Below are 18563 nucleotides of genomic sequence, written 5' to 3'. Positions count from 1 at the left end.
CAGGCATAAGGAAAAACGTCAACAATACGGCAGGAGTCACACACACCTTTGCGCTTTCAGTCAGGCACGGTCTCCTCAAATCACCAAGCAGAACGGAGTCGAACGGATCGCGGCACGCTTCCACTTAGGCTCGACCGGGTACGGGTTGGCCACGTGTGCGTATCTGGGAAACATAATCACCACATAAACTGATCACATCCATCCATATTGCCCTTACACAAACAGTGGAAAATATGAAATTTGTCTTAAAGTGGATGTCTCGTAAAGAGCGTAAAGAAAGCTCACCTGTTCCCTCCCGAGTGACATTCACGAGACGCGTCTCTTGCGTCATTGTTTTTCAATGCTCCATTCGAAGAGCAAACACGTCAACCGTAAGAGAGAAACAGCCTGTGCCGTTCATCCGGTCGTAAAGAAAACCCTCCGCTAAACTGTTTATCTGGTACTTATGGGTGAGCTATTAAGCATGCATTCTTTATGCTCTTCACAAGACATCCACTTTAAGACACAAAGTTCATATTGTCCACCGTTTCATCACATCCATCATTCAATTGCCCTTACACAAACGGTGGACGATATCAACTTTGTGTCTTAAAGAAGACGTCTCGTAAAGAGCATACACGATACGTGCTCGATCGCTCACCTGTTCCCTCCCAAGTAACATTCACGAGACGCGTCTCTTGCGTTCGCTCTTCAAATTTAGCGTTGAAAAACAATGACGCGTCAACCGCAACGGAGACGCGGCCCGTGGCATTCGTCTGGTAGGAGAACAAAGATGGACAATTAAGTCAAGCACAGGCATAAGGAATCAATGACCCTAGGCAGGAGTCACACACACACACACACACACACACACACACACACACACACCTTTGCGCTTTCAGTCAGGCACGGTCTCCTCAAATCACGGATCACGGCACACTTCCACGGGTTGGCCGCGTGTATCTGGGAAACAAAAGTATAGGAGATAAACGACTGATCACATGCGTCATTCAATTACCCTCACATCTTTTAAACTAACTCACCTCCACCACGACCGTATTTAAAAGCGGTCATTCAACTTCACGTTTCACATGGACAAAGCTCTGAAATCACCTGCAAAGACCTGCAAACAAACTCACATCTATTGCAGAATGCGTTCGAAGACGATGGCTTCCACCGAGGATCACTACTTCCCCACAAAAGCAGACACCAAACAGATCCAAACCTCGGCTTTTCAAACAGCCCAGCCAGCTGCAGCCACTGACGAGTAGGAGGAGTTCCAAGATCCAATCAGCCGTCGAAACACCAATCAGCTGCCGGAACGATTACGGAAGCCACGTCACCTGTAACACAACAACCGCAAGCAACGCCCCAAAACTAATCACTATAATACGTACCCAACAGGGTGAATAAATCTCTATTAATAGACGTCATAATGAATTCCAACCCATCAAGTCCATCATATCCGACTGGCGTTTCATTTCATTCACTTCATTCATTGTCTGCTCGGTACTTGACACAAATTCATCTTTGACGCCGTTGTCCCAAATCATTCCATGTAGGCCGCATCTGGTTCGCGCACAGTTTCCCTGCGTTGCACGCAACACATCTCAGAAATGTCAATGTACAATTCCCATCACAAACACAATTGGATTCTTACAAAATACATGGCTTTACCCCATTTGGTCCTGCCGCTGAAATAACTCCCTTTTTCATCCATACGTCAAGTCACATATATTTATATAATACAGATTCAATCAATCAAGACAACATCACAGTGTTTGTTTATTCGTAAAAAAACAAAAAAAAAAACAAAAACAAAAAAAAACACACACTCAAGATTGGTATGACGTTATGATGAGCGATGGTGTCCTAAAATCTCCTGAAGATCTGTTCGATAAACCATTTGCAGCTTTAGAAGTCAAAAGCAATACCTTGCAATTAATACGGTGGAAAAAGGCTGTTTTTTAACGTACGAAATATGCTTTTCAAAAAGACTTTCCAAAAACACGTTTCTGGTCCACTGCGGGAGATGCCGATGCTTTATTTCTGACGCGTGCAAAGTACCACGAATCGATGTCACAAACAAATAACTCAAGTTTATTCAATCAAAAATAAAGATGCATCGTAACATAAAACAAATCACTTTTAGGCCAATTGCTGGTTTGTGGCACCGCGCCACTCTCGCTCCACGTGCACGGCTCTTGCACCAGCGCCCCTCTCCGGGCTGTCGGGGGTGGCCTATCGTTTATCCAAACTTTCCCCCTCTCACACACAATTGACTGATATTTAAATGAACAAGTTGAATATTGTTTCATATAAAAACAGTACAGACAGTAGAATATGTTAACAATATAATCCATTTATTTTAAAATCATGTTCTTATTATAACGCATAAAATAAAAACATTGTAAAAACACAATACCGAATAAATAATTACAACTGTAATCAATAAATAACTCTAAATATATACTATAAATATAATAAATGAATGAATAAATAAATAAATAAATAGATAATCTCATCGTGCGTAGGTCTCATCCTTGCCTTACTCTTAACTCATCTCTGGTGATCTGCAACAAAGCGCTGGTTTTTGTACAACAACTTCCCATCTCCACATTTGGAACGTCGCCAACGCGACACTCCACTTTTGCGCAAGTTGCACCTCCCTCTCCGAGCGCCAAATGCAGGCCGGTGTCCAACGCCGTCGTGTCGGACTTCCTGGGTGGGGTGGAGAACTCGGGGGTTGGGGCTAAGGACTTGTGGCTTGCGCTTTGCACCCGGGGGTCGGCCGACCCCGGCGGGTACCTCGTCGGCTCCCTTCGACGTAGCCGCCACCGACAGACCGACAGGCATCGGTTTCTGCTTGAGAATGCTGCGGCGGTCCCTTTTGTACACGAGCCATGCACAAAACCGCTTCGCTGCGACGACTCCCTCTGACGAACGGAAATCGACGAAACCTCGGCCTCGCTTCGCCGTCTCCTTATCGCTCATCAATGTCGCACCATTTGTTTTCACAATAACACTAATATAATACCTGTAACAAACGGAAGGCACGTGCGCAGTCTATCTGCATCGGAAGAAAAATGCGTGTGCGTGCATGGTTCGATTTGGTCGTGATTGTGTAACTGACATGATTAACGTATTTACCGAAAGCGTATTACCTGCGCGATTTACCCTGACGGTACCCACACTTCTCAGTCCCGGGTTGGTGCGCAGCGTCTTCACCGAGTTGAAGCTGGTAAAGAAGTTGTCGTAGAACACCACAGTTGCCTCTTTGCGTACTGCGATAGTGTTGCGGAGTATCGAGACAACCTTGGCGCCGAGGAGGAGGTCTTTCGAGCCCGGATGTGCACGCTCTTCCTCTTGAATGTCGAAGACCGTTGCGGACCCTCGGTACGACACGAAGTCGTGGATGACGCCAGAGTCACCGCCACGACAGAAGATCTCAAACCCCCCACTTGTCCGGCTCGTTCTGAACGCACTGCCCGAGTTTGCCAGCTCTGGTGCCCTTGTAAGCCACCGGCACTTCATCGACACTTTGCCTGTTGGTAGGTGGAATAAGGAGGCGTTGCTCTTTGGTCAAAAAGAGGGCGCGTCTTACGGAAGCGGTCAGGGCAGCCCTCCATCTGGAAGTCGTCGTTGAAGCGGACGTATCTTCGGAGCGGTTCGAAGCGCTTCACCGACGCGGTATCCGCGGCCACCGGTGGGAAGCGTGACTCGCAGGCCCAGTCATCTTCCAAAGAGGGAAATTCAAAAACACCCGCGTAGAGCAAAACTGACAAGAAAACCTCCATTTCTGCAGCAGCGGTGTTGACGGACGCCCCGGTCCGTTGAACCGAGTGCCGGTCGGTACGCTCAGTCATGTGTGCACAATCGTCCGGTCAGTAAAGAGCTTCTTAAAATACAGAAACGGCGTCTGGACCGACTCTGGAAGCTCGAAGACGGGCTCGGGCAGAGTGAAGGTCGGGATGTCCTTTTCGACCCGTTTGGTCTTCCTGGACTTTGCGGGAGGGGAGGGAGTTTGATTGAGGTCTGAAGACACCTCGACAAGCCCGTTTCTATTCCTCGATTTCTTTGAAGGGGGCGGTAAATCTATACTGCGTGGAGGGACAGAATCTTCATTCTCTCCATCGTCCGGATCACCGAGGTCTTCCTCTTCTGAGTCACATGGATCAGCGGGTGCTAGAGGTAGATCTGGGGTGTCCATAAAATGTACGGCAGTCCGTCGTGTCTGAAAGAGACGGAACGTAGTAAACATTACTGTACAGTGTAGGGTCGCAAACTGTGTCTTCAGTGCATCAGGTACATCTATCCATAATAAATGCACAATGGTCATATTGATAAACTGTTCACCCAACATACACTGATAAAAATAATCTGCTTGATTTACTTACAAAATATAATGACTTTTTTTGCATACCTTTATTTCTACAACAAGACAAGTCTTTGTAGAAACTACTTAATTTTTCTGTTTGTTGAAATAGAATTTTCACATAAAGTTAACTTAATTTTAGCATTGCTCTAGTAATTTATTTATGTGTGTGATCCACATAACTTTAAGAGTTCTGAATGAGTAATTTTGATTGAATCCAACAAGCTTTTTACATTTCCATATTACAAATTTCAAGTGGGATCTATTTTTTTTTTTTTTTTTTTTAATGTTACTGTATTTTAAAGTTACATTTACTCATTATTCAAAACTTACTTTTTTTTTACTGAAAGTATAAATGCAAATAGTTATTTTTTACTACTACTACTACTATGAGAGTCTGCTCACTGATATTTTTACAGGGTGATCGTGAACATATAGTGGAGTAAAAACCAAAATAAAACACATTAAAGAAAATATAAATCATTTTCTCTGTTCTCATTATCACTTCACAAATACAGACAAGTATAATCTTGAATAACCATCATTTTACATAATCAAATGAAACACTGAAAATGAGCACAGACCCTAAATGGCACGGTTACACGGATCAGCGCGTGCGAGCGCGCGCGTGCGAGCGCGTGTGCCGACACGCGAGTTAGGGCTAACACTCGAATTAACTAACATAACTTCACACAGAACGCGACAGATCTGAATAAAACATACCTGGGACAAACACCGACAAAGGCAGGTTAACATAATGCATCATAATGAGAATAAATAGAGTTCGTCAGAGGATTACCATACACACACACACACACACACACACACACACGTCATTTTATCATCGCGAATCACAGATATTCAACTCGACTGACAAAAACGGTGACTAACAGTTTAATGTGTACTTGTGTGTAATATAAAATCCATCCATTGCACTTGAGGACTATATAAACTCATTTTTATGACACAGCGCTTATAAATGCGACTTACCGGTGTAGCAGTCGATTCTGTTCCCTACCGGAATTCCTGTTCCCTTTACGCAATCATACTACAAATCATGCGTAGTTGCCGAGTTACCATACGTACCACCAGAACCGAATACGAGCAAGATGCACAACTGGATGTACGGGAAGCCAAAAGGTTCAAAAAGTATTGTATTTTTTTTCTACCCCAAACTTGTAGCCCTAATTGAGTTTTCCAATCTGTCAATTCAATCCAGATTATTTCTTTTCACATTTAAAACGTGGCTATTACTAATTTCGATTTCATGTTTTATAGACTGTAAAATACAGCACAGCACTACTTGAACCACAATCATTTCACAGTGGTTTTAATGTCTCATTTTATAAAATAAATAATGCTTGTTTTGAAAGACTGATTTCGTTATAATTGCAAGAAACACATTTATATTCCTTTTTTTTTTTGAGGAGATGTAGTAAAGTTGGCCATCCATTGAAATGGCTTTATTAGCTTTAGTAAAAACAAATCTAAACAACAATTTAGATGGCCCCTTTACAAAGGCCCAATGACAGATAAGGCCAATTTAAACTGAAATTGCAGGATAGGTTGTTATTATTATTATTATTATTTTGTAATTCAACTTTTTTTTTTTGTTCAACAGTCAAAGCATCAGAGTACATCACATTATTCAGTAATCACCATGTTAGTTGCTGGCAAGTCAATTATAAGAAGGCTATAGCATGGACAAGTATGGACTTTTTGTTTGTATCAAGTCTTGGTGTATCACTATACCTCGTTCTGTCTGTATTACCTCTCCACTGTGTAGAATAATCATCAATTGGAATTAGGCTACTTGCCATCAATTTGGAAATTGGAGGAACGTCTGCGAATGCGAATTACATATTTATGGTCTTTTTATGTCAAATGGGTATGTTTTGAAGTTCATGATTACCTCATACATTTCTGGATCCATTGTTGGAATGTGCCAGCAAGAATAAAAAATTCACGACACAATGTTGTGTGGTCATCTCCCCAATTTAGAACACCATTTATTAACATGGTTATTTTACTAATTTAATTAGTGCCCTCTGAAATTATTATTTATTATTAGAATTAATTATGATTAGAACGTTATGTTGCACCCATCTATATCTTGCATGTGAAAAATAATAATTAAGGTAGTAATGGCAACATATGGTTTTATTCATATTTATGTAATTATTTTTTATTTTCATACAGGGGACAAAAGGTGTCACCTGAAAATGTGTTTCTCTTGTGACAATAATGTGAAGAACTCTTTTTCTCATGTGTATTTTGGTGACATTGTACTTATTGTAAATATATTTTTATATTGTTTACAAAGTATATCATAAAACTGTCATCTCTGACGTTTGTAATCTTTATAAATAATAATATGACAATAGGCATTGAGTTTGGATGTCAACATGGACACATAAGGCAATTGGTATGGGCACAATTGAACTGAATCGCTATATTCAGACATAATACAAAAACTATGAACAAGTGCAAAATTCATTCAATTAATTCACGGAAATATCATTGGAGCGCGAGAGCCATTTTATTATGCTCCAATAGCAAGACATTTCTCCAAAATCCAAATCCAAAAAATTCGGATCCAAAAATGTATGAGGTAATCATGAACTTCAAAACAAACCGATTCTTCACCGTCATCCCATGATAAGAAATTAACTGGCAGCAATAGATTTCTGTGCGCCACTTTTTCTTTGCCGCTCTGAACATCCTTAATCCTGTACACATTAATCTCAGGTTTCACTGATTGAACCTCATACAAAACAGAGTCCCACTTGTCCGAGACTTTCCTCTTGCCTTTCTCTCCACGGTTGGCCAGCAAAACTCTATCTCCCACTTGCAAGGACGAACCTCTGACTTTCCGATCGCAAAGAACGGCACGACGGTTCTGCTCTTTGGGACTGTGTCTCCGGGCCATTTCACCAGCTGCGCTCAGATCTCTTTTCAGTGCAGTGACAAACTCACGGTGACTGACCACTTTCTCATCACAAAGGACATGCTGATAGAACATGAGATAGAAAGGGGCGAACCCAGTGGTTTAATGCACAGTACAGTTGTAACTGAAGGTTAAAGTTCTTAGAAGCTGTGGCCACCTCGCCTTACCGTTCTGCTACACCATTACCCGTAGGGTGGTGCGGTGTGGTGTGCGACTTCTGAACACCAGCCATCTCAAGCAAATTCTTAATGATCTTACTTTCAAAGTTTGCTCCTTGATCTGAATGTATTCTCTTTGGAAATCCATAGATGCAGAAGAGGTCATTCCAAAGGGCGACGTGCAACTTGTTTGGCTGATTGACTGCGACAAGGAAAGGCACGTGCCATTTTAGAAAAATGATCTGTCACTACTAGGACATCGACAACCTTCCCTGAAGTCGATGCATACTAGTTCCATAGGTTCAGAGGTTCGGCGAATATGCTCAAGGGGCGCACGAGCATCTGGCTCAGGGGTTTTTCCAACGACACACCTCTGGCAGTTCTTCACACAGAGCTTGATGTCTTCACTCGTTCCTGGCCAAAAGAACCTTTCAGCTGCTAGAGAGAGAGAGAGAGAGAGAGAGTTCTTGCACCACCCTGATGTCCAGCTGCATCACGGACACCACGGAGGACGTCACGCTTCGGGGAATCTGGTACAACATACTGAAAGATTTTCTTGTTCATCAGTCGATCCCTCTCTTGACTCCGTACGGTACATGATTACGAACCTTCAGCTTTTTCCACTGCTTCAAAAGGGCCGTCACAGAGCTAGGTTCCTTTACTTTCTCACTCTTTGAAGGACGTTTACGTCTCCCAACATAGTGGAGGACTCCACCGACTACGTTGTCCGAGTCTTGAGAACGGGATCGCAACAGACGCGTCTTCATCAGGAAGCTGGAGTGACGTCGGACTTGTCACGGGCAACGGACTGACTCCACCGTCGCAGTGAGCGCCTAGAGCAGCAGAAACTTCAGCAGCGTCAACAGATCCAGGACACGAGTCATTCGCGTCATCCTCTAGCTCGTTCTCAGTTCCATTACCAGTAGCTTCGACATTCTGACGGTTGTTGGTGACACGAAAGGCATCTTGCACGGTTCCTGTAACAACTCCATTTACCTCATCCAAGAGAGACACGCATGGTTCTCTCAACAGACGACGGCTAACGCGAGACTTGACAAAGGGTTCTCTGCTCAAGGCATCTGCAACAATGTTCTTTGTGCCTGGCACATACTTCAGGTCAAAGTCGAACGCAGCAAGCTTCGCCACCCGTCGCTGTTCACACGCGTCCAATCTGGGTTTGGTAAGAATATACGTCAGTGGGTGGGTTATTATCAGACCACGCAGTGAAATGTCTCCCTTTCAACCAGTGGCTAAACTTGTCGCAAATAGCCCACTTTAAAGCCACAAATTCGAGTCTACGTGCTGGGTAGTTCATCTGAGACTTGGAGAGTGTTTTGCCGGCGAAAGCAACTGGACGTGCAACCTTACGGAGCGAAGTATGTGCCTAAACCTCACACACAAACAAAACGTGTTTTACTCACACCCATAGAATTGTAAATAGAATTTTGTTTTGTACTTGTAGAATTTTGCTTTGTACTTGTAGAATTTTGCTTTGTACTTGTAGAATTTTGTTTTGTATGTGTAGAATTTTGTTTTGTACTTTCAAAGATTTTAGTTTGTACTTGCAGGATATTTTGGTCATTGAAGAAATACGTTTCTATGTATATGTAAAACATACTGTATTTGTTTGATAGGTACGTTTTTTATTTGCAGAACAATATGCATTCGTTTGTGAGTGATGTTTTGTATTCACAAACCACACTGAGTTTGTTTGTGAATCATTGGGTGTGAGTAAAACACGTTTTGTTTGTGTGTGAGGTTTAGGCACATACTTCGCTCCATACAACCTTCTCTCCGGGCGGCACCTGAGATAACACAGCTCCTATCCCATCAAATGAAGCGTCAACAGAGAGAATAAAGTCGTGACCGAAATCTGGGTGTGCCAGAGTCACACTGTGCAACAAGCCCCGCTTCAAAGACTCAAAAGCAGTTCGACGCTCACTAGTCCAATCCACGGGTGAGAGTTTCACAGCGCCGAGCGGCTTCTTCGCACGGCTACACTTCCTCCGAGTTCTTTCCTCTGAACGATCCGATGGAAGTTTGAAAAGAGGTTTTGCCTTAGCAGAACAGTCGATAACGAAATGCTGCCGATACAAGGTCATGCCCAGGAAAGAACGAATCTTCTCCTGAGAAGGGGTTACGCCATCCGCTTCCATGAGGTCAGTAGTCTGGATGTCACTAATCACCTTGACCTTTTCTGGGTCAGTCTGAGGACAGGCGTGAGAAGACCAGTTCCAACCGGTCAAGAGCTATTTGTTCACTTGGAGCAAAATCTATCAGATCGTCCAAGTAGCAGAGAAGACTTGTGAAATTCTCATCCCCGAAAATGGACGACATCATCATCATCATCATCCTCATAAAGGTGGCTGGACTATTGCGGTGTACTTCTTACGCTCTTCGAACAAGGGAACATTATAAAAGCCAGAAGTCAAGTCCATTGTCGAAAAGAAAACGTTACCCCCTAAAGCTGCGAGTGCGTCCGCTTGGTGTGGGAGTGGGTGAGCGTCCTTCGCGGTCTTTGCATTCAGCCATCTAAAATCAGTACAGATACGAAGGTCACCGTTCTTTTTCCATACTGATACTAGCGGAGATGCATATTCACTCTGAGACTTCCAGCTCATCACAGTGACTGGGGGCTACACGTCGATAGGGGAGTCGAAAGGGCTTCTCGATTTTTCCACGCGAAAAGGTCGACTCGTACTTCTCAGTGAGATTCAGAAGCCTATCCTTCCATTCCCCTGACACTTCACAAGCGTCCAGATTCAGATCCCGTAGTCCTAATTCATCCAGCAGGTTCCTTCTCTCATCACCGGTCCGCACATGACTCGTAGAACTTGCAGCACACCGAACGTTACGCTTCAAAGACTCGGCTGTAGACAACTCCTCCGCGGCGATACAGGTAAAAAACGTCCACAATCTTTTTGTTTCTCTTAATGACGATAACTTTTGTCTGTGGGGTTCGTTATCTCGAAAGGCACCCATCCACCGCCCCGCATAGGTGTGATGACTCTTCCTATAATCGCGTTCCTTGGACGGCATTTACACAGGGTAGGCTCGACAATGACTGTGCTCCCTACAGAAACAGAAGTTGACTCGGGAAGCTGAGCCCAGTCAAGGTGTTCATGGTGTGGTTCCAGAACTATTTTCTCTTTCAACTTGGCTGCAGTGCCCACTTTATCAGGCATGTCTTCACCCTTCCATCGTTCCACGTTAGAAAGCGGAGATAGGAATTGGTGACCTTCAACATCTTCCGAGTCAACTGGGCTGGACACTAGTCTCCAGTATCCGTCCGTCTCTTTCATTTTTTGAATTAGCCACTTGATGGCGTTGCCGCCCAGAATCAAATCGTCGCTTTGGCCTGGAACCACTAAGACTGGAACAACCGTCTCGCATGCGTAAACTGAGAGTTCAAGCTCGTACGTCACTTTTGGGGTAACACGCCGTCCGCCACAACCAATTATGACAACATCACCAGCAGGAAACTTTTGTAGATTTGGCTTGTGTTGTTAACAAGAGACTTTCAGCAGCTTCACTCTGAAAGTGCACGCCACGGAGCCACTGTCAACCACAGCTTTCAGTTGAAGGTCGCCCCACAGTAGGGCTGGGCGACAAAACGATAACGATAATTATCGCGATGTAATTTTCCTCGATAAAACGATATCAAGACGTCGACAAATGTTCGATAATGTTTACGCGCCAAAAGCGGACCGAAACTCTTTTGAACCGCGCGCGCCACACGGAGCATTTATCCGCTCGGCTCAAAGTCCAAACGGCAGTGAGCGCAGCGCGAGCTCGCTGGAGCAGACGCGATTGCTTCGATCGTCTCGCTCGAGACATTCAGCGAGAAACGCTCGAGTTCAGCGAAGAACACAGATGTCAAGTTTAAACCGGTTTAAAGGCAGATGAAACACAGCTGACAAAAAGGAGTAACACTGCGTGCAACGATCCAGTCAGAATCTGTATTGACACTGAATCCATTTAGCGTACCACGGATTTACTCTAAGGTTAGCCAAGTAATACTAACTGCACCATGAAACGTGGGATGTACACATTTCGTTGTACAATATCATTAACGTAGACAGTTAATTAAATGTCTCATGGAATACAAGTACAGCATTTAATAACGTATTTAACTGTTAGGCCACTGTTTTCATACAAATACCACACAGAAACCATTAAGTTACATTTTGCCGTGATAGTGAGGTGCTAAGTTATAGGCTATGCCTGGTTTTATCTGTGGTTATCATCATCTAAATGCATGAGACTGGGTGACCAATGGTTCATTTTAATACAACTCAGTCACAATATTATTACATTTAATAATATTATATTTATTATCTAAACTTAACATTAGCTTACTATTAGCTTGAGTTAGGATGCAGATTTACTGTCAACTCACTGTCAAATATGCATTTTGAGATAAAACATGTAAATGTAATATTGCAGCCTGCACTGCAAACTGCTGAAGAAATATTTTTCTATTGAGATATTTGTTTTAAGGAAAAATGTTCGAAATGTTCTACCTCATATTTGTGAAATGTTCACCTGTTTGGCAAGTGCTTGTCATGATATGACAATAAAGAGTAGTTTAAAACCACAATTTACGCTCCGGTTAATACAACTTTCACTTAGGAGCAAAAATCTGCCTTTAAACTTGAAAGAAATAAAGATTTGACATATATCGTGATGATTATCGATATCGACTGATATAAGAAAAATGATCGTGATAATTTTTTCGGGCCATATCGCCCAGCCCTACCCCATAGTGTCGCTGGTGTGTAAAACTGAGGATGGATCATCCATAAAACACTGGGTTGGAGGAATAAAGTCACGATCCACGCTTGTCCTCCTCTGAACGCAGATCTTCTAGTTTCCCAGCCCTCGGGAATGATGAATGATGACACCCTCTCAGGACAGACAAAGCGGGAATGATCAGGAGAGTGACACTGAAAGCACAACTTCTCGTCAAGACAATGCGTGAGCCCAGAATGATGATCAGGGCTCGAACAGACAGTGCAGGGCAGATCATTGAGGCCTTTCACTCTCGCAAGACTCACTTTGGGCTTCAAACGTGTACCTGGCTTTTTGCTGTCGGATTCTCTTAACAGGACTTTTTCCCAGTAAGCTCATGACACGCTCCAATGCAGATGCTTCCAGAGACTTGGACTGCCGAACCGATCATAAGGAGCTGGAAGTGCTGCAGATGACAGTTCCACTTCGGTTCTGTTCACAGGTATTTTAGTGGGTGCTGTTTTTCTTACTGTGGATACAAGACTGGAATCTGAGTGATACTCATTCAAAATATCCTCAACTTCTCGCACAGTCCATGCGTCAATTGTCTCAGACCGAAAGGTGATTGCAAGCTCTTTACGTGGGCAGTGTCTGATGAACATGCGGGTTACCTCTGTTCCAGGACAATCCAGTACTTTACCCTGTTCCCTCAAACGCTCAGCAGCGATGTCAACAGCACGGTTTAGCCTGATCCAGTACTCGAAGGCATCTTCATCTGGTCTGGGTAAGGTGGAATGAAAAGTCAGCCAGCGGGAGAGGAGAGCAAGGAGCAGCTTCGAAGTGTTTCCTGAGAATGCTAAAGATCGCATCAGGGTTATGCGCAATGTCAACGTCACAGTTTCTCATGCCAAACTTGACCACGTCCCTTGCTTTGCCTCTTAGGTGAATCATAATCTCTTCCGCTTGATGCTCTTTTTTTTCAAATTATTGCGTTTGATACAGTCTCTCATGATGTCTATCCACTCATTTAAGTCAACAGCATCAGAAACTCCTCCCCCGAAGCTAGGAGGTTCTCTCACATTTTTGGAAAAAGACAACTGGCTTCGCGTCAGGTCCATCATCTGTGAAGCTGCACCATCAGCAGTTACACTTCTGGTGGAATCATCAACTAAAGGTGAGTCAACTTTGTGTGTCGGACTTAGTCTGTTGACTATGCTATCAGCAATCTGCCGACCAACCTGGCTGATTATGTCAGTCAGTCATAGCGGTGACTACATTTTGGGGGCTGTGCATTAGGGTATGGAGTAGACGAAAACACACCCTGTTGCTGTCTCGGATTTTCTGAATCATAACTCGTAGATGGGCCCTCAAAACCCAATGGATCTGAATTCGGGCTGTGACTATCTACGACTACATGAGCGTCACTCTGTACATCAGGCCCACTGAACTGTAATGACTAGGGATGGGTATCGTTGAGGTTTTATCGGTATTACTACTCTTACCGATACCGCTTATCGATCCGGTACTTTAACGGTATTCTCATCGGTTCTTTTTGGTGTTTTTTTTTTCTTCGGTTTTTTCGGTCCGTTGAACCGAGTGCCGGTCGGTACGCTCAGTCATGTGCACAATCGTCCGGTCAGTAAAGAGCTTCTTAAAATACAGAAACGGCGTCTGGACCGACTCTGGAAGCTCGAAGACGGGCTCGGGCAGAGTGAAGGTCGGGATGTCCTTTTCGACCCGTTTGGTCTTCCTGGACTTTGCGGGAGGGGAGGGAGTTTGATTGAGGTCTGAAGACACCTCGACAAGCCCGTTTCTATTCCTCGATTTCTTTGAAGGGGGCGGTAAATCTATACTGCGTGGAGGGACAGAATCTTCATTCTCTCCATCGTCCGGATCACCGAGGTCTCCCTCTTCTGAGTCACATGGATCAGCGGGTGCTAGAGGTAGATCTGGGGTGTCCATAAAATGTACGGCAGTCCGTCGTGTCTGAAAGAGACGGAACGTAGTAAACATTACTGTACAGTGTAGGGTCGCACACTGTGTCTTCAGTGCATCAGGTACATCTATCCATAATAAATGCACAATGGTCATATTGACAAACTGTTCACCCAACATACACTGATAAAAATAATCTGCTTGATTTACTTACAAAATATAATGAATTTTTTTGCATACCTTTATTACGTAGATCCAACAAGACAAGTCTTTGTAGAAACTACTTAATTTTTCTGTTTGTTGAAATAGATTTTTCACATAAAGTTAACTTAATTTTAGCATTGCTCTAGTAATTTATTTATGTGTGTGATCTACATAACTTTAAGAGTTCTGAATGAGTAATTTTGATTGAATCCAACAAGCTTTTTACATTTCCATATTACAAATTTCAAGTGGGATCTATTTTTTTTTTTTTAATGTTACTGTATTTTAAAGTTACATTTACTCATTATTCAAAACTTACTTTTTTTTTACTGAAAGTATAAATGCAAATAGTTATTTTTTACTACTACTACTACTATGAGAGTCTGCTCACTGATATTTTTACAGGGTGATCGTGAACATATAGTGGAGTAAAAACCAAAATAAAACACATTAAAGAAAATATAAATCATTTTCTCTGTTCTCATTATCACTTCACAAATACAGAGAAGTATAATCTTGAATAACCATCATTTTACATAATTAAATGAAACACTGAAAATGAGCACAGACCCTAAATGGCACGGTTACACGGATCAGCGCGTGCGAGCGCGTGCGAGCGCGTGCGAGCGCGTGCGAGCGCGTGTGCCGACACGCGAGTTAGGGCTAACACTCAAATTAACTAACATAACTTCACACAGAAGGCGACAAATCTGAATAAAACATACCTGGGACAAACACCGACAAAGGCAGGTTAACATAATGCATCATAATGAGAATAAATAGAGTTCGTCAGAGGATTACCATACACACACACACACACACACGTCATTTTATCATTGCGAATCACAGATATTCAACTCGACTGACAAAAACGGTGACTAACAGTTTAATGTGTACTTGTGTGTAATATAAAATCCATCCATTGCACTTGAGGACTATATAAACTCATTTTTATGACACAGCGCTTATAAATGCGGCTTACCGGCAGCACGAGATATGAGAGTCTGCTGCTGGTGACGTAGCTCCGCCCACGACGGTACGCACGCTGATGCAAGAGACGTAACGGCCAATGTCGAGTTTTCCCAATTTATGCATGAATTTATAAACATTCTTTTCAACTCCGTTACATACCCCCCCTCCCCCCCCCCTAAATTCTTGTTAAATTGGGCTAGAACCAGCATATGTAACAAACTAAATATACAGTAGAGATTGCACAAAAAAAAAAAATGTGAGTAAAAGAGCTTTACAATACAGTAAGTCAGAATTTATCTCTTCCATCTTTATCTCAGGTTCCACACTTAACACAGACCATAGGAGGTGCAGTCTACACGCTCCTAGCAATTACAAATGTATCTCTGCTCTTCAAATATCTTTTGATGGAAACAAACTGATTCTTCACCGTCATCCCATGATAAGAAATTAACTGGCAGCAATAGATTTCTGTGCGCCACTTTTTCTTTGCCACTCTGAACATCCTTAATCCTGTACACATTAATCTCAGGTTTCACTGATTGAACCTCATACAAAACAGAGTCCCACTTGTCCGAGACTTTCCTCTTGCCTTTCTCTCCACGGTTAGCCAGCAAAACGTCTCAGGTTACGACTGTAACCTATGTTCCCTGAGAACAGGGAACGAGACAATACGTCGAATGACGCAATGGGGAACGCCTCAGGCGTGACAGGTGTCTGAAATCAAATATCAACTCACAGTAATCAGGTTGACCGGCGACAGCCCGTGCATCATCAGCTTGAATGATGAGCGCGTCAATCTGGATGTATAAGAAGGGCGCCTTGAGACCGTGACAACATCCTATCGCCTGAAGGGACTGTTGCAGGCAGGCCCCGAGGCATGGCAACGAGACGTATTGTCTCGTTCCCTGTTCTCAGGGAACATAGGTTACAGTCGTAACCTGAGACGTTCCCTTTCGAAGGGAACTCAACAATACGTCGAATGACGCAATGGGGAACGAAATACCCACTCCGCCATGCTGAGGGGAGTGCATGCCGAAAAGCCAGTGACAACTGTCAGAACCAGTAATTCCAAGGAACACTGAAACCACTCACCCTATGTTACATCGGGCTGTCAGTGACAGCACTCCCTACCGGTCATAGCCCAAGCTAATGAACCAAGAAAAACCAGAACGTAATAACGTGGGTAAATCGGGGCCAGCTCAAAGGCTTTAGGACCACAACTTCAAAATAGAAGGGGTCCCTTCTAGGGAGTGTGGCTAGGGGGCCAAAGGGACCCCCAGCCAGTCACTATTCAGGAGAACACTCCTCCTGAAATGCCCCCAGGCTGGCCTGGTGATCTGTACTAAGACGCACACAGTCTGGCCATAGCCTGTCCGTCCAAGACAGAGCCTTTGGAAATTGCCTAGGAAAGGCATCCAAAAACTGAAGGCCCGCGAAGCTGGCAGAAACCATCAAGTTTCGGATCACAGAGACGGGATCCTCCGGAGAGTGTGACTCAACCTCAAAACAACGGGAATCATACACTCAATCCACGAGTTTCCACCCAGTGCTCGCTTTGAGCACCGAGGAAGTAAGAGAGGGATCAAAATCAGGAAGGTCAATGAGACCTAAGACCTGATGACCCCCTCTGTGTGGGGAGCTCTGAAACATGAGGGCTCATGTCAGGAAGGCCGTACACAATATGGGGCTACCTCGAAACAGGTCTAATGAGACCTAAAACCACCAGTTGTGGGAGATAGCTTGAACAAGGGAAGTGCCTGTCGTAATGTATTGCGACAAAGACACATCTAGAGTGGGACTCAAAGTGAAGAACCGGAGTCTGAACCACATAAGAAGGGACCGAAGCATACTGCGCGTGACCCTCACCGTAAGAAATGGATTTTAAAAAGTGCACAAGACATCTCGTCGGGTGACTTACCACAATAATAGGTGAAGTATGGGTTTGTGTACTTCACTCTGAATTCAGGAAGGCCTGTTGAGGCCTGTAACCTGGCGACCACAGTGTGTGGGAGCTCATGGCCAGGAAGGCCTGGTAAGGCCTGTAACCTGGTGACCACCGTATGCGGGAGCTCGTAACCTGGCGACCACAGTTTGTGGGAGCTCATAACCAGGAAGGCCTAGTGAGGCCTGTAACCTGGCGACCACAGTGTGTGGGAGCTCGTGACCAGGAAGGCCTGGTAAGGCCTGTAACCTGTCGACCACATCCGGTGGCAGCTCGTACTCAGGAAGGTCAGGGAGACCCAGCCTGGTGTACCTGAAAAACCACACCAAGTGGGAGCTACTTCCAGAAGTTAGCTCTTAAGAACTCTTAAAGTGGGACCCGAGGAAAGACCGGGGTCTGAGCCACATAAGAAGGGACCGAAGCATACCGCGCGTGACCCTCACCATAAGGAATGGATTTTAAAAAAGTGCACAAGACATCTCGTCGGGTGACTTACCACAATAATAGGTGAAGTATGGGTTTGTGTACTTCACTCTGAATTCAGGAAGGCCTGGTGAGGCCTGTAACCCAGAAACCACAATATGTGGGAGCTCATAACCAGGAAGGCCTGTTAAGGCCTGTAACCTGCCGACCACAGTGTGTGGGAGCTCATGACCAGGAAGGCCTGTAACCGGGCGACCACATTGGGTGGGAGCTCATACTCAGGAAGGTCAGTGAGACCCAGCCTGGTGACCACAACCTGTGGGAGCTTACTCCACCAAGTGGAGGCTACTTCTTCCATAAGTTAGCCAGAGAAGGGCGTCCCTGTAGCCTACTTAAGTGACAGGACGCCTCTTAAAGTGGGACCCAAGGGAAGACCGGGGTCTGACCCACATAAGAAGGGACCGAAGCATACCGCGCGTGACCCTTACCATACGAAATGGATTTTAGAAAGTACACAAGATATCCCGTCATGTGATTTACCACAATAATAGGTGAAGTATGGGTTCGTGTACTTCACTCTGAATTCAGGAAGGCCGAACTTGAGGCCTGTTATCTGGCAGCCACAACAAGTGGGAACCCATAATCAGAAAGGCCTGACAAGGCCTAACACCCGATAGTCCCAACGCATGGGGAGCTCACATTCAGGAAGGCCGCTGAGGCCTGCAGCCTGACATGTGAAGACTCACCACTACAACTTAGCGACCACGAAAAGTGGGGGTTTCACATTCAGGAAGGCCTGGTGAAGCCTGCAACCTGACATGTGACAACTCATAACCAGGAAGGCCAATGAAGCCTGGTGACCACAGAGTGGGAGCAAAGTGCTCAGGAAAGGTGGTG

The 18563-nt window shown here is 44.4% G+C and overlaps 1 protein-coding gene and 1 long non-coding RNA gene across 3 annotated transcripts in view; both read right to left on the bottom strand.

Moving 5' to 3' along the window:
* Window positions 1-612: 612 nt before the first annotated feature.
* On the bottom strand, window positions 613-1722 carry LOC148965192 (uncharacterized). The gene is made up of 3 exons (XR_016150101.1): window positions 1023-1722; window positions 868-942; window positions 613-755 (listed from the first exon to the last, which is right to left on the bottom strand). It is a non-coding gene; the product is annotated as an uncharacterized LOC148965192 (long non-coding RNA).
* A 336-nt stretch (window positions 1723-2058) lies between these two features.
* The window catches only part of LOC148965191 (uncharacterized), a 28408-nt gene continuing 11903 nt past the window's right edge, over window positions 2059-18563 (bottom strand). Inside the window, exons 1-2 of one of the 2 annotated variants that reach the window (XR_016149770.1) lie at window positions 5345-12529; window positions 2059-4213 (exon numbers count right to left, since the gene is read on the bottom strand). Coding sequence is in view for 1 of the 2 variants with exons in the window: in XM_089126678.1 (XP_088982804.1) it covers window positions 14118-14176 (59 nt within the window). In the remaining variant the exon portion in view is untranslated. The other variant, XM_089126678.1, reaches the window with a different exon arrangement.

This window comes from Pimephales promelas, chromosome 24, assembly GCF_988280905.1.
Source record: "Pimephales promelas chromosome 24, fPimPro1.hap1.1, whole genome shotgun sequence".
In the NCBI taxonomy this organism is placed as follows: Eukaryota; Metazoa; Chordata; class Actinopteri; order Cypriniformes; family Leuciscidae; genus Pimephales; species Pimephales promelas.
The sequence above is the reverse complement of the archived record's forward strand: the minus strand, read 5'-3'. Positions and strand labels throughout refer to the sequence as shown.